Source organism: Mycteria americana, chromosome 2 (assembly GCF_035582795.1).
Source record: "Mycteria americana isolate JAX WOST 10 ecotype Jacksonville Zoo and Gardens chromosome 2, USCA_MyAme_1.0, whole genome shotgun sequence".
NCBI lineage: Eukaryota > Metazoa > Chordata > Aves > Ciconiiformes > Ciconiidae > Mycteria > Mycteria americana.
Window position 1 is genome coordinate 60650005 of NC_134366.1, and position 16921 is coordinate 60666925.

The window sequence follows — 16921 nt, forward strand, 5'->3', positions numbered from 1 at the left end:
CGGGAAAGCTGATGGAGCAGATCATCCCGAGTGCCATCACACAGCACGTGAACTAATTAATTAATACTAACTACAAGAGAACTTTTCTCAGTAGCCTAATAGTGCCCTAAAATAATCAGACAGAAGCAGAATATCCTACCAGTTATACAAATATGGCCTCATGTTCTTTGTTAGACAATAATATTCTTTAATAATCCAAGAGTGGATAATTGAATCCAAATACCTCAAAACGCATGCATCAACTCATGGAAATTCCCTACAAATCACATTATGAAAATGGTAAGGAAAAGTTTAGGTAGAGTGGCATCATGGAAAGGCAGAGCTTCCTCCCTGCTTCCTTCTTGTTCATGAAGTCTACCAGCTTTGTTTTATAGAAAGAGAAGGTGGAAGAGTATGCTAATACTTAAAGCACTTGCTTTCCAGGACTGTCCAGGTTTCTTGACTAATAGCAAGATGAGAAATTAAGATGGTTTTCTTGCCACAAGAAACTAAACTATTCCACTTGTCCTGTATCCAGAACTTAATTTTCATTTCCCCACTCCCAGTTCCCAGCCTGGAAGAAGAATCTGAGAAAGAAGGTCTAAGTCATGAGATGAGACAGAAGAGAGAAGATTCTGAATTCAGGGGAAAAAAACCCTAAGGAATAACTTATTCTGACTAGCATTAAAAAAATGACAAAGTGAATGATACATCATTATAAAAATACTTCCACATGTCTGTCCTTCACTTTTTCTGCTCTTGCTTTGAGCAATCACTTAACAGCAGATCGTCTTCAACTACACCTATTTAGTCAGCATTTTACAAGTTAAATTATTTTTTTAAAGATTTCCAATTTTAGATTTCACAAGTACATTCAAATCCCTTCCACAGAGTGTTAACAGTCAACCCACACACAGTATTTGTTACAAACATCAGTATACACAGTAAAGAATAGTACATAAGAAGCCAATCAACAACACAGAAGTTCTGAAAACCGTATTTAACTTTCTCTTGGAGAACATTAAAGTTAACAGTTTTCTGCTTGCAATTTTTTTGCCAAATATTAGCAAGCTTAAAAAAAAAGAGACTTGCCAGTAAGCACTAAAGAGAACTTGTAGGTATAATTCAAATATGCTATAGCACACATTTTAATGTTATACGGTGCTGAAGTGAAGCATCAGAGGGAAGCAACTATAATTTAGTTGTATATAGCAGATATGCAGGAATATGCGTATTTTACAAGCATATTAAAGACTAAGCACTCCAGTCTTGAAAAGGTATTGTTTTGTCTGCATAAATGCAGGGTTGAATTCCACACTCCATTACAGGCATTTCATTGAAAAACAACAGTAGAGTGTGTGAACTTAAATTAGTCAAAAAAAAATTGTAAAATTAAATTACATTTACTTTCTATAATATGTAACTGATAAGAATTCATGTCAGTTATTCTTAAACAGAGATAATGCTAAACCAGCGCTACATGTCTGGGTTCTTCTCAGTCAACTCTAAATAAATAAAATTATGTCTGCCTTCTCTCTCAAGAGCTGTATCCAATGAATTTTTTACAAATGAGAACAACAGCTACAACTAATGCCTTTCAAGCCTCAGCAAAACTGAATTATTAAATCTGCCTGCATATATCCTATTACAGCCTACTTATGAATACTTGATTTTATTTTGTATAATTGACAACAGTTGTCAGGAAAGGAAGGTTTTAATGGCAATCAAATTAAGATCAACCAGTGTAAGTGTCACAGTGAAGAGCCTGCATCAAGTGTTGATGAATTAATTGATGGGTCACTGTGAAACAGGGCACATGGAACTGTGGTGTCATAAACAGCTATATATTGTCTGGTAATATTACCAGCCTTCCTGCTTTAAGCCAAAAGCACTGAAAAAGATGGGTTACTAGAATATATCCAACAAAAGAAAAATGGACTTTGACTTTGCACACCTAACACCAGATCATTCAGGAACAACTTAATTTTTAAATTATTATATTACTTAAGTGACTATGTGCATGAAAATTTTAAACTGATGACTAGATGAATAGCAGCACCAAGATGACATGTTGGAGTACAGAGTTTCATTCACCACTATAACAAGCAGCTTTTAATTATGATAACTTCTAAGGAGGAAAAAAACCCAAGAGACCTGAAAGATCCCAAACATTTAAGCTACAATGCCATCACATAGGATGCAATCAAAAAATGTAGTGGCATTTATACAAGACTGATTAAATTAGTTTTAAAGCATTAATTTCTCTTAAGACCATTAAAGAACTGTGTGTACTTGAGATATTTGATCTGAATTAAGAAACCGATGAAGCAATTGATTAATTGGAATTTAAGCCATCAGTCACAAGATCCATCAACAGATTCATTTACATTCTAAACAATCAGCTGATGGTCTTATAGGATACCATGTATTAATACACAGTCAATATGATACCCCCAAACTCATCACAGTTCCTTATTGACAAGCACACAGATGCTTTTAATCCAAGCTTGATCACACTGCATCTTTTTTGAATTGCTGTATTGATTCAGTACGTTTTAGGAATTTTTATCTCTGTTTTTATTAAAAACATTATGGAATTCTCTTATATGTAGCAAACAATGTTCCAAGCAAAACCAAAAAAACCCCACATCTACATTCATATTCACAGTCTTATTTTAACTTTCTGATTTATATTATTTTGAGGTATACAGAAGGATACTCAAAAGCATCAATTTATCTTCTCCATTTAATAGGATTTGATACACCACTTTGGTCCATTATTCTTCTGATGTATATTAGTAATCTCTTTTTGGAGAAACCCAGTGATACAGAAAAAAGATAATGTGAATTATTTACGTCTTCAGTTTAATGACTAAATAAAAAACTCTGGCATACAGAATGCTTAGAACACTGAAAAATTCTTGCTTTTCAGACCAAAAAAAGTGGAGGCCAGAATACCACTTTATAATGGTATGAAAATCAGTATGGTACTTGGCAGATGTCAGCTTTACCATTACATTTTATACAATCACCAGAATATTTTTCACTGACGCTACTCCCTGTTTGTGCATTTGCTTAGTCTGCTATTCTAGTTGTTTTTAACATTTAGAACTGGAGTAACCTGTGGTGATCTGTCCATGAATGATCCAAACACATCGTCTGATTAAAATCCAAGAATCTTGAGAATATTTTCAGCCTTGCTTATTCATTTGTAAACCAATTTTGTTCACAGTTTCAACTTATTAGTCATATTTACTACATATGATAGCATTAAAAGCATGTTTCTCAACAAGCAGTAGATGGTACATCTTCCTTCAAATGAATTAAGGATGAAAATATTTTCCAGAAGAAGTAATTGTAACACAGTAGGAGAAAAACCCTACCTAGTGTAACCTACCACAGCAAACTAATTTCACTGAGATTACAGACTACTTTGATACAAAGTATGTTGCACATCTGGACAGGTAAAAGGGATGAAACTGAACCTTTTGCAATCAGAGATGTTACAGTCTTTTAACACAAAAGTGGCTCCACTGCAAACCACTTTAAGGCCCCACTAAAACAGGAAAATCGTCTAACACGGATGCTATTCCATAAGTGCTATTCCAGAAATACCATCCATTTTGATATCTTACCATTATTTGAATCATTATTCTGGTCTAAGTACTGAGTTCAGCTCTCATTTTTCATTTATCTGTCCTTAACACACAGTGCTCATTTGGCCCTCACAGGAAAACATTCTGGTTTACAATTGGAAAGCCGGTTCTTATTTAAAATGTATTATGAGAATTACTGTAAGTGCAAGTACTGCATGTTTGCTTAAAGATTCAATAGGATCCTTCTTACAATGTACAGTCAGATATGCAGTAATTATACAGGACAATCATTAAATTGCTGCCTATCGTAACAGAAATGGAATCAGGAATTAGGTCTTTTTAACTGGCTTTCCTTCTTTTTTTGGCCTAAATTTCAGTAGAAAAATCAAAATCAATTCAATCACTTTTCTGATCCTAATGCAAAGCACACATTAACATCAATGCCACAAGTAAAGGTTCAAAACATTCAAAATATTTTAAGAATATTGACTAAACAGGCTCCTTGATTTGAGAGCTCTGACAGCACAGCAGAATTTGCTCTCCCCATCAACCTCCCTAATGCCCTTACATATTCCTAAAGACCAATAATACCAAAAATACATATGCATATACACGTCAAAGAAGAGTGCTTGTAGCTGACTTAAGGAGCATTTTCTCCCTTGATGAAAGCAGAGCTCAGAAGCAAACAAAGGAGGCTGAGAAAAGTGTATGGCCAAATATACCAGAATCCACTGAAAGCATGTTTAGTCTTGAAGATTTTAGCAGTGGCAATAGTAATCAACTTGAAGGACATACCACTAACTAAATTAGGAGGAGCAGGAATCAAAGCCTTGGTATCTCATAAAGCTTAAACACAGAAAAGTACAAGTCAAAGGAGTTGACAAAGCCATCAGATTACCATAGGCATGTGAAAAACAAGAGGATAAATCTTTGGTTAAAAATTTAGGAGGGAAAAGCACTTTCTCCTTTACCAAACAGGAGCCTGGGAAGACACAACAGGCCCAGCTGCAAAGATTTATCACTGGACTTCATTACAGCAAAAAGCAGAGGATTTCTGTTTTTTCCAGTTTCTTTTTACTTGACAGACAGAGGAAGGATGTGCAAAGCTACATCGACACCTGCAATCAGAACTGTAACTGAAGAAGTTAAGTATTTGAGCTAGATTTCATTTACCCTTCATATGTACCAAGAGCAATGACAACATGGCAACATGGGCCATAGCACTTGTAAGGAGAACGCAGTGCCCTCCTCAGCTGTGTTCTCCTGACAAGGCAGGTTGCTCCACATTAGGTTTTCTACCACTGGAAAGAGAGCTGCTAGACTAAGGTAGTTCAAGTCTACACAGACTTCCATTCTAACTCCAGCCAGCCACACACCTCAAGCCCCATATGAAAGTCAGAATTAGATTAACATGTGCAAGCCATCCTCTCCTTATGAATACATTAAGATTGATTTGAGGATCATTTCTAAATTTTTAGTGAGACAACTTTAAAACTACTGCAAGATCACTCCTCATTAGACCTAAGAATCGGAACTTTATTATGAAAAAGGAATTTCTGTATAGCCTATAAAGATGAGGACCACCACGAGATGTTTTCCAATCGTTTCAAAGAATTATCAAGTTAGTGTTAACAGCTTGCCTAGTAAAGCCTTCAGGTAAGAAAAGAAAAAAAAACCCAAATTAAACAATCTAACAGAAGAAAAAGTTGACTGTCTAAAAAAACCATAATGCATGGCATCAATCTTATGAACAGATACTTTACAGGAAACATTATAAACTGCTTCTACGCAAGGAATTCTTGAACCTAACTTCTGCAAGACTAATTTCTTTGTCTTTTATTTCCAAAGCCTTTGACAACATATCCACAGTCTATCAGTTATAAACATACATCTAGTTTGTTTGCCTGACTTACCCTGCCTCTGAGATCTGCTTTGATGATTCTCACTTTCAGCTTTTCTAAGCTGTTTCCCAAAACTGGGAGAACTGTTTTGGATTTCAACATATTCAGACTGCTACTCCAGCCAAGCCAACAAATGCCCTGAAATTCTGGGGAAGTGCATTATCACTGGAGAGCAGGAACAGGCAAATTTATGCCTAATACAATATACAGCCTCCTTACAGATAAACTTTTTCAACTCTTACTAGTCTTTTTTTTTTTTAAATACAAAACCTAAATAAGTAGTAAATATTTCTTTGTTACTGCTTATTTTGCTGCAAATCTAATGAAACACATGCATTGTGCTAGTCTCCCAAGTATGCACAGAAAATAAAAGAAAATAATTAGGGAATGAAATATATGATCATGTCTTCTAATAACATTTTACTGTGTAATTTTACATCAATAATATAGAGAGCACAATACTATCAGGAGCTTAATGCCTGCCGAGACCACCTCCTTCCACCACAGAACACTCATACTATCTGACTGTATCTTAAAAAAGTAGCTGATTAGATAGAATCAGTATTACTCAGTGGCTTAAAGTAGATACCAAAACATTTCAAGCCTGAGTTAAATCAAATGTTAAAAAAGGAATAGGAACTGAAGTATAGAAACAGATTAAAGTGGTTTGGACAGATTGTCGGCAGCTACTCATGCCCTGAAGATAAACTTTTATCTGGCCATATGTGCAAAACTTAACTCTAGTCATTTATCATTCTCTATAGCAATAGATTTTCAAAGCATTTTAGTTCCCAGACAGGTAGGTTTTATAACGCTTGCTTTCTAAACATAATAGAAAATTCCAGAATGTGTGCGAAATGTGACTCCCTCAGCCTTATTATTCTGCAGTAGTTGGTTTTATAGAGAGATAAAAAGTGACATCAGTTGCGCAACTGAATTCCAAACTGACATTTTTTTTCCTCTGGTTTGATTTTCAAATATCTGAAGTTCCAGAACAGGCTGGGGCCCAGACAAATAAGTTGTTTGGAGAACACTTATTCCTAACTTTCCAGAATAAATAGATACTACTTTGCATCATCTTTATTATATTTTTACTTGCACTGAGTTTGGGGTTTCATATTAAGACACAAATGTTCTAATACTTGCATTTTCAGATCTACAAAACTAGACCTTTTAAACAAGTAAAACATACTTGCCAGCACAATGCTCGCTTTCTGTGGAGACATGCTTAAGAATTCATCATTTTCAAAATAACTCTTTTCTTTAATTAGCGGACTTTGTTTGAGAAGGTAGACTCTGGAGTAAGCCTTTACTAGTTTACTCAGAGCTCCTTCCAACAGCAAATCAAGCTATATGAATGATGACCTCACCTGTACTTGCATTGCATGGTTTATGCCAGTAAAATGGTTAAAATTTTAAAAACACATCACATCTGAGTCAGTTATATTGCTACAGAAATGAATTGCTACAAACCCTCAAAAGAAAAACTATTTTCCTGTTTTATTCCCACATTTTACTCATACCTTTGCTGTTAAAGTACTTACAAGTAAAGAATCCTGAAAACTCTTAACTACAAATTTTAATACAAGTGAGACTGCTCTTTTTGTTACAGTTCTGAAAAAAACAAACATTTTTGCGACTACTAATTTAAGCCTGAGTAAATATACCATTTTTAAGGAGTTTTGTAAGTGAAATTCAAAAAACTGATCTATGTAATGGGGGATATCCAGAGGGACCTCAACAGGCTGGAGAAACAAGCTGACAAAAACCTCAACGTTCAACAAGAAATGGTGCACAATCCTGCACCTGGTGAGGAACAACCCCACACACCAGTATATGCTGGGGGGCCACCCAGCTGGAAACGAGCTTGGCAGAAAAGGACCTGGGGATCCTGGTGGACGCCAGGTTGAACACGAGCCAGCAACATGCCCTTGCAGCAGAAAAGGCTACCAGTATCCTGGGCTGCGTTAGGCAAAGCATTGCCAGCAGTGTGGTGGGGGTGATCCTTCCCCTCTACTCAGCACTCGTGAGGCCACACACTAGACTCCTGTGTCCATTTCTGGGCTCCTCAGTATGAGTAATATGGACATACTGGAGAAGGTCCAACAGAGGGCCATGAAGATGATGGACTGGAGCATCTCACATGTGAGGAAAGTCTGAGAGAGCTGGGACTGCTCAGCCTGGAGAAGACAAGGCTCAGGGAGAATCCTATTAATGTCTATAAATACCTGGAAGGAGGGTGCACAGACTGAGCCGGGCTCTTTTCAGTGGTGCCCAGTGACAGGACCAGAGGCAATGGGCACAAACTAAAACACAGGAGGTTCCCTCTGAACATCAGGAAACAAGAATTATTATTTTTTAACTGTGAGGATAACCAAGTGCTGGCACAGCTTGCCCAGAGAGGCTGTGGAATTTCCCTCCTTGGAGATGTTTAAAAGCTGTCTGGACACGGTCCTGGGCAACCAGCTCTAGGTGGCCCAGCTTGAGCAGGGGTGTTGGACCAGATGATACCTAGAGATCCCTTCCAACCTCAACCATTCTGTGATTCTGAGATACCATCTAAAGTACTCACACAGGTTAAGACCAAAACAATGTAATGCAGGCCTGAAAAATACCAGATGTAACTTACAATTGTGCAACTGGCATTACCTTGCAAGGAATTAAAGGTTCTTCACAATCAAAGGATTGTGATAATTTGTAAATGGTTTCCCCTTTCCCTATTGCTTCCATTGCACAGCTGTAGTGGTAGACATACAGTATTTTGGAATGTCCACACCAGTAAATTACTATACACTGGATTTAAAGACATACAATAACAAAATTGTTTTATGATGACGATTTGTGCATGACAGCATGCTTGACAGCAGTGGAACTGATCAGTCAGTGGGAGTTGCTCTCTCTAGAGTATCACCTCTAACAAAAAAAAAAAAAAAATCTTTTGCCAGTTTGGTAGCTGCTGAGAAGTCTACAGCAGCTGATGTATTAAAATGCATTTGTGGACCTTATTTTATTAGACTTCTACCTTTACAGTTTTTACAAACTTTTAGAAGTTTGTAAAACTTTTTCCAGCTGCCAAGGCTTTAGCAAATAGCCCACTTAGCCCTATTTTCACATACAATACTATTCTGCCATGCCATCTTTCTCTCAGTAACTTTCAACTTGGGGCAAATTTCAACCAAGTATGGCAGACCAAAGATCTCAAGGATATGAATTTCCTTGAATTTTTGTGAAAAATGAGAGGACGAAAGAGCCACAAGAACAAGAGAAAAGCCAAGCTGTTGGCTCCAGCAGTCATCTCTTCTACGACCTAGCAAAAATTGATAGCAAAAAAATCAACATGTGCTTAGCTCAGAACCAGCCACTACATATGCCAGCTTTTGCCCCATGAATAATAAGAATTTGAGGTTACTGGAGGTCGGTAAATGAAAAGTTCGAAGGAAAAAAAATTAAGCTTCATTCACTCTTTTTTGACACTGTAGCCACCCTATCCAATTTGTGTTCCTCTCAGAATTTCACATTTGAAAGTTAACAGACCACATATATTCCAGAGATACTGAGTCTTATAAAGACATGCACCAGATTTTCACGGAGGACCAGTTCCAGTTCATCTCAGAACACCTTTGTGTGTTAGCACCTGGATCAGAAGCTGGTCACTGAACCAACAAAATGCACAACCAAGGTACCAACACAAGGCACAGCCAAGGTGGAAGACAAGGATTTTAGCTTAGAGAAGGAAAGAGTTTATCTTTGATATTTTTCTTCTTTTACAAACATAGGATCTTTGATAATACTCCCATACTGTTGAAGTCATTAATACCTGCTTCAGTTGGCAGTTCCTGTAGACAATTATTAAGTTATGCGATGATGTCTGGAATGCCCTGTCTACCTTTCGATCTATGATTGAGATGGCATATAGACAAACAAAACGTACAGAGCATGCCAAGCAATTTAAAAAAGAACCTGAAAACTATGTTAAAGGCCACTTAGGATCTAGCTTAATTTGAGCAAGGAAGCTTTCCATTGGTGTAACACAGATCTCGCCTACATTTGCATAACAGCTTTCCACTAAGGTAGTCAGTTGTTTTTGGCATAATGCCTACTTATACACCAAATGAAAATAACCTTTAAACCACCTTTTGCAGCCAGCTCAGCATGAATGTTTCCTTTAATCTGGTGGAAGGCTGATAAATGGGACAAATCTTCCAAATTGCTTGTCATCTCTGCCATAAGTAATGAGCCAAAACAAGATCCAGCCTTAACCTTCCCCCCCTCCCTTCTTAAATATAGGTATAAAACCAAGATATTATTCCAGAGTTTTTTGCTCTAATCTTTTCCCCTTTTTTTATTTATTTATTTGGGAAGCCAGTGAAGATCTTGCGGAAACCTCTGTTATACGGGGAGCCTGACAGCAGCAAAGAATTCACATCTGAGGATTTCCACCTGCTCCATCCCCCCAGAAAGTAATCCTAACTCTAAACTCAAACACCCATCTAGCTGCCTCCATTCATGAAAGAGAGGAATACCAATGTTACAGACTGTCAATCATGAATACAAAACAAAGACTCACCCACATTAGTCTTTAGATTAACTTTTCTAAAAGTCTGATTAAAAAAACCCCATAGGAATCTTAGAAATTAGATACATGTACACAATTAGCATCAAGTCATTATATCAGATTATATGAAGATATCAATCTAGCTAAAAGACAATGTATCTGATCAAGTAAAAAAAAAAAGACATCTAATAAGAATTCAGTTTTATCAAAATAAACTTGATTCCCTGAAATTCAGCTTCTGCTATGTAGAGTTAAAAGTATCCTAAAAAACCTCAACATTCCTAAAAGTGCATTTGGGGGGTGGGTGGGAAGTGGAAGGGGATTAAAACAAGCACATGCCACTGTCTCATTTCTTCCATGGTACCACACTTGCATGAGAAGCCAGAATAGTTTTAGGCTGAACTTTGTAAACTACCCATTTATAACTCAAACTGCTTCTTTTTCGACTGAAGATATAGGATATTACAGTGCCGCAGATAACATTAATATGTAGCGTAAATATTGAAGCTGGAAAATAGTACTTTGCCCCAAAAGTAGCTTACAGGGTGGGCTGAATTTTAAGATTAGTTCAAACTCTTCGCTTTACTCTTTATAGACTCATAGTAACAAGTTATAGTTAAACTGTTTTATTGCACAGAAGATAAAATAAAATTACATATAGAACATAAAACCATGCAAAAGCAAACGTATTTTACAAGGTACTTAAAGTGTCAACTATAAATTAAACCATAAATCAGTCAAAATGCAACATCTAGGAAGAAACAATTACAGATGTATGTGTTCACTCTTTAGTCAAAAAACAATTACTGCCATATGCTTGAAGTTCAGGGGATTTGGGGGGGGGGGGGAGGGGGGGTTGTTTGGTTGTTTTTAAAGAAGTGCAACGCCAATATAAATAGTTAACCTGTTGCACACTTACAGAATGTGCATTTTCAATGTTAAAAATCACATTCCATGTGCAGCAGAATTGTATATAAAAATTAACTAAGATGGAGCTTATATACAGACTCTCAGGAAACTTTGTCAATCCAGAACAGTTATAGATGATCTATAGCATCTAATCAGCATTTGAAAGTCATTAGCAAGACACAGTAGCTGTACAGTAACAACTTCGTCTTTTGGCAAACATATAGCTCTAGTAGTGTTCTGTAGGCTATCAGAAATATTTTTGTCTTCTCTTGCAAATGATCTCTGCAAATTTAGCCTTTTATCTGAAATATATGATAGAACTCCAGTGCCACAGTGAAATACCAAGTGCCACTAATACAGGGTTTACCAATATCACAGCTATTAGCTTTGTGAAATTTAGTGCTGTCTGACAAATATCAGACTGTTCTTCAGGATCTGAAGAGAAACGGTAATATAAAGGAGGGAAACTCATTTGAGTTATAGTATTTGAACCTTGTACATCCAATAGTAATTTCTAAACTTTAATCAAAACAGCTATAATTTATAGGGTTCCTATAAACGAGATATTTGTTTCTCAAAGATTAAGAGTACTCCCCTATCACCATGTGAAGAGAAACAGAGCTAATGAGAAGTACTTTTCTTTCTCTCACTCAAGAAAATCGTTGGGTTTTTTTGTCACTGACCAAAAAGGCAGTATTATTTCCAAGTAAAAAAATTCAGTTATTTCAGGGTTTTAGATCATTGTAATAGATTTAAAAAAAAAAAAAAAAACTTTAATCACATATTAGTAGGTTCAGATTTCAGTTCTTTTCAATTTAATAACTGAAATACAATCAGATGGTATTTAAATGTGTGTTGCAAGATAATGATTAGTCATCAATCATTTAAAATAGTGTTAAGTCATATTAAACAAGTACAGTCTTTTAAATATAAAGCAGTCTTAATATTTGCTTTACCTAAACATTTTGTTATAACAATTCATAAAAATCATCTATTTAGAGGAACATACCTATAAAGGTCTCATGTTCACAGTAAGATTTCTCCTGTTTTACTGCCCAAGCAGACTGTATTTCTCACACATGGACCCCCTCCCATTAAACTCATGAAGGTAGATGTCCTAACATCAATCTATTTGACCACTTCAAATTGGCCACAATGCACAATCTAAAATTTTACTGCAACCACAAACTTATCACATAACCAATCTGAATTATCAAAACATACCAGTTTTTTCCGATGTTCTGAGAAACACCATGTCAGATGGGATTCGTTGATTCTGAGGAGAGGGGAAAAAAAGGTATATTTTTTGTAAGTAGGAAAAAAAAAGTGAGTTCCAATCAAATGTCCAGTAAGATCTATCACCAAAAGGTCACACTTGGATTAAAACTCAATTAAAATAGGATTTCTCACAGTACTTTACATTCAGCATTTGCAATTCAGAAATCAATATTTTCAAAAAATTATACAATAAGCAACAACAGCTAATCCTTATAAGTGAATCATAAATACCTGAAGAACTACAACGGATTTACATTTTCTTGACTGAAAACAGTAGTTTGGAAATAGAAATATCTAATTGAAATAATTTTCAAAAATAATTTCATGGAGCAAAACTCTGACACTCAGTTAATATATGTAATAGAAAAAACAGTGAAATTCAAAACATCTGTCTTGGCACTCAAGTTGCAAACATTATGTATACCAAGTAGTCTCCTCTCTCCTAAGGAGAGAGGAAACAGCAAGCCAGGGAACAGCATTTTCCTATTTCACATATCTATAAACCTCTCCTTTACAAAGACAAAAATGAATAGAATTTCTTCCTCAGTATCTAAGGCATAGAGCCATATGCACAGTCAGGTGCATCTGCACACCTGTTCTGCCATTTCCCTTCCAAGCACAGAGCTATCTGTATCAAATCACATTTTCAATTTTTTGTTGACCACAGAAAGGCCAATCTAAGCTTTTGCAGATTAAACAAAATGAACAATACCACCCTCCCACACACATGCTATCTACCACATGACTACCCACATCCCTAGCTCTCCCACCACTTGTTCACAAGGCATTGACCAGCACCAGTTACACATTGCCAACATACGGTTTAAGAATGAAAAACTGGGGGAAGTAAAAATAACCAATGTGTCAAAACCTGAAAGTGATACAGGACTGGAAAGGAAAAAAGCAACAGACTAAGCTGACAGGGACCAGAGTGAACAGTGGACAGAGCAACAAGAGAAGATACTGTACTGAATTGCAGTTTCTTCCATCACAACTTATGTCCAGTATGCCACATGCCGTACTATTTGATACTGAAGCTAAACACAAAAATTCACCTTTAACCAATTAAGAAATCCCAGTGGATTATTAGCAATGGCTTTACTAGTTCCATGATAAAAGAAATATTTCTTAATATTCATTTCAGATTACTGTTAAGAGGATATAACGCACAAATATTTTTCACATAAAAAGTACCTCCATTTGAGAATAAATTCCGTATTTTCCCGTTATAGTTGGTTGATATTGCCTTGAAAGCCACTGCATACCTAAGGCTCATCTTTTATTTTTTAAGAGCTCAACTGTCTGTTTGAGCGGAAAAGAAAATAAACATAGCTGACAAAGCTGACCACATGGCAAACATGAACTTCATGGATTTCAGCCTTAAAAACCTGACTGAATTTACTCAACATAAAAAGTTAAGAAGCATGTTCAGTATATGAGTATTTCAAAACTACACAATTATTCCCTATTTCACAGTTCAATTATAATCAAACCACAAAATTAGTACAGTAATAATAATTCAATTGTGGCTCTATTTTGCACACAAACAACCAGCTATAGAAAACTGGTTAGTTATTTTATACAGAAGAAAGATGGGGTCAAGCTACCCTGAAAACTTCAATTCAAGGCATTAAGCAATGGAACACCTCACGTACTGAACGCAGCATACAGAATCCCGCCTGTAAATTTTACAAGGGTAATCCTAGTCACAATACTTTGATTCACTGTATCAAAGTGGAAGATATTAATTCTATGAGTTATTACAAAGATGTAACTATCAAAGAAAAACATAATGGATTCAAAATTATCTTTACATGAAATTCAAGTGCATTCAGCAGGTAGCAGCTCCGAACATACTTATCCCAACAGGAATCTAGGCAATAGCCCAGACAACAGCGTCAGCAAACACATTCAAAAAGCCCTAGAAGAACAAAAATAACCCTCTGTGTTTGTGTTGATTCATTTGAGTCAAGCCAGTCCTCCATCTCAACATTTAAGAACACAACGCTACTTTGAAAAGAAAGAAACCCAGCATTCTCGAACGGGTTTGATTTGAAACCAAACAAGGAGTTTCTCATTTTTAACCCTCCACCTTTTACTTTTTTGAAGGCAGCACTTCCCCTTCATCATTGCATGTCAGAAGAAAAAAAATCTTAGAAGTACATACACTCATAGTCCCCTTCAATAAAACAGCTCAAAACACATCCGTCAAGAATTAAACACTGCTTTGTATGACACTTAGCATGTGGGACCTTCAAAATACTGTGCCTGACTATCCACAAAAATCAGTTCAGAGAGTGAAAAAATTCACAGTCTCACTCATAATGGAGAATAAATGTGTATTTACACCAGACAATACCACTAAAGAAGCTGATGCTTTTTCCCATATATAATACTGTGCTCTAACATTTGCCTTAGTTCTTGAGAAGCTACACTCATATAGCAGTATTATTTCTGACCACAAAACATCCTGGATACTGTAGGCAAAGTTTTCCATTACTCCAAAGAAACCTGCCCAAGATCAGCATGCAGCCACAACGGTGTCATTTGGAATAGTGTGATCTGAATAGATCTGTCAGAGTCAACTGCCAGATTCTGTGTTATATGGGCTCAGCTTTCAAAATAAGATGATGTAAACTCTGATGATGTACCTCCTGCCACTCTCTATAACATACTCTCAAGGACGCTGATTCAGAAGCAGGACTGGAAGCAACTGCAACTGTATTCTCTGTCGATGGGAAGTTCAGTGTAGAGGGGCCATGAAGGGGTACAGAGATGGTACTATCTCAAGCAAACAAGATGCTTGGAAAACGAGCAAGTTTGGAAACACTAAAAAAAAAAAAAAGATGCATGTTCTTGTTTGCCTAAAAATCCTATGCGGTTAGCAAAAAAACCTCCTCGTACCTTAAAATTACGCATTTTCATGCATGGATACTTCCTGATTTGCAGCAATTCCCATTTATTTGTAAAAGCACAGAGAATTAAAAATCCATGTGCTTGTACGTCAACAGTATTCACCTTGAAGAGGCTGTTCACCTGCAACTGCAGCTAGTACAGCATTTTTTGGAAGCTTGCCTTATAACAGAAAATAATTAAACATGTAGTGAACTTTATTATCCATCATGAGCCCAGCTTCAACCAGGAATATCTCCTATTCAGATTTGTAAAAAACTGCAGTAAAAACATTAACCTTAATATATATTATTATGCACCTATTAGAGGAAAGAAAAAAGAGGAAAGGGAAAATGCAACTTCAAAATTAAATAAATCTTTCCTTAAATGACAATAACAATTAAACAGATATCCAGTCTTCATATAAATTAGCTACACGTTTTTGCAGCTTCCCTGCCAGCTCTGGCATAAATCCATTACCCAAGTTTCAGGCTACTGGCTTCATGCCTACAAACTTCCAGTTACTTGTAAACAAGCTAAAACCCTTGACCAATACCCCAAAATTTTGCAAAAGTAACAGTCGAATGATCTAATACTGAATTAAACAGAAGTTCTAATAATCTGAATGAGGTACAGGTTTTTACAAATCCTTACCAACTTCCACAGAGAACACGTTTCACATTCAGTAAATGAAATATTCACCTGGTAATTGCTATCTAAGATGCAAGTCTTTATGCCTGACAAAATCACAGAATATCTCAGTTGGAAGGGACCTATAAGGATCATCAAGTCCAACTTCCTGCTCCTTGCAGGACTACCTAAAACTAAACCATTTGACTAATAGCATCATCCAGACACTCCTTGAACTGGCAGGCTTGGTGCTGTGACCACTTTCCTGGGGAGCCTGTTCCAGTGACCAACCACCCCCTCAGTGAAGAACCCTTTCCTAATGTCCAACCTGAACTTCCCTTGACGCAGCTTCATTCCATCTCCTTATGTCCTATTACTGGTCACCAGAGAGAGGAGATCAGCACCTCCCGCCCCGCTGCCCCCTTGAGGAAGTTGTAGACCGATCAAATTAGTTGTGTGATCATTTTCACATTTTAATAGAAAAAATGCATCTTGATTTCATGTCTTTTTAATGTGTTCTCTCTGCTTGTTTTTCTTTCCTGTAAAATAATGTAAGCTTTTCTGCATTAATATATCTGAATGTATCCTTCCACGTAGGGAAGGCTAGAGACTGTCTTCTCTTTACTTTCTCCCTCAGGAGAGAAAAAAAACCAAAAACAGAAACCAAAACACACCACAACAGTATTTAAGATTGACATCTTGTTTTACATCAGATTTTCCATATTTTAGAAGTGGGCAGAAAGGTACTGCAGGAGTACTAGATACCAAAAAACCATTGTCACTATTACTGCTGACACTGGAGAGCAAAGATCCCCCTGCAAAGACATACCTAGTCACTATAAAAGAGTGACTATACAGAAACAGATGGCAAGTATGCTACAAAAATCTTTAACACCTCATTATGGAGCAAATTAAGTTCTGTTGTACATTGTCACAGACAAACAGCAGCAATATGTCATCATGTTAGCCCTCTCATGTCATATTTATCAAAGTGGAACAAGTTAAAATGACACCACATACAACTTCAAGCATTCAGAAACCCATGAAGAAACTATGTAATCTCCATTACCATGGAGATGAAGCTAGAAATGTTTACTGATATATACTGAAATTTGAATATGTAAGTCATGAAAATGACTTGAATACATTGTTTTGCTTAAGTCTGGGCAGAATTAGAGCTC

At 36.4% G+C, this 16921-nt stretch overlaps 1 protein-coding gene across 7 annotated transcripts in view; it reads right to left on the minus strand.

Annotated features, from left to right (window-relative positions):
- The window catches only part of ATP9B (ATPase phospholipid transporting 9B (putative)), a 175219-nt gene that overhangs the window by 110777 nt on the left and 47521 nt on the right, over positions 1-16921 (minus strand). For all 7 annotated transcript variants that reach the window (XM_075493658.1, XM_075493657.1, XM_075493655.1 and 4 more), the window contains one exon: positions 12165-12216. In XM_075493658.1, the coding sequence (XP_075349773.1) occupies positions 12165-12216 (52 nt within the window). The remainder of the gene's footprint in view (positions 1-12164; positions 12217-16921) is intronic.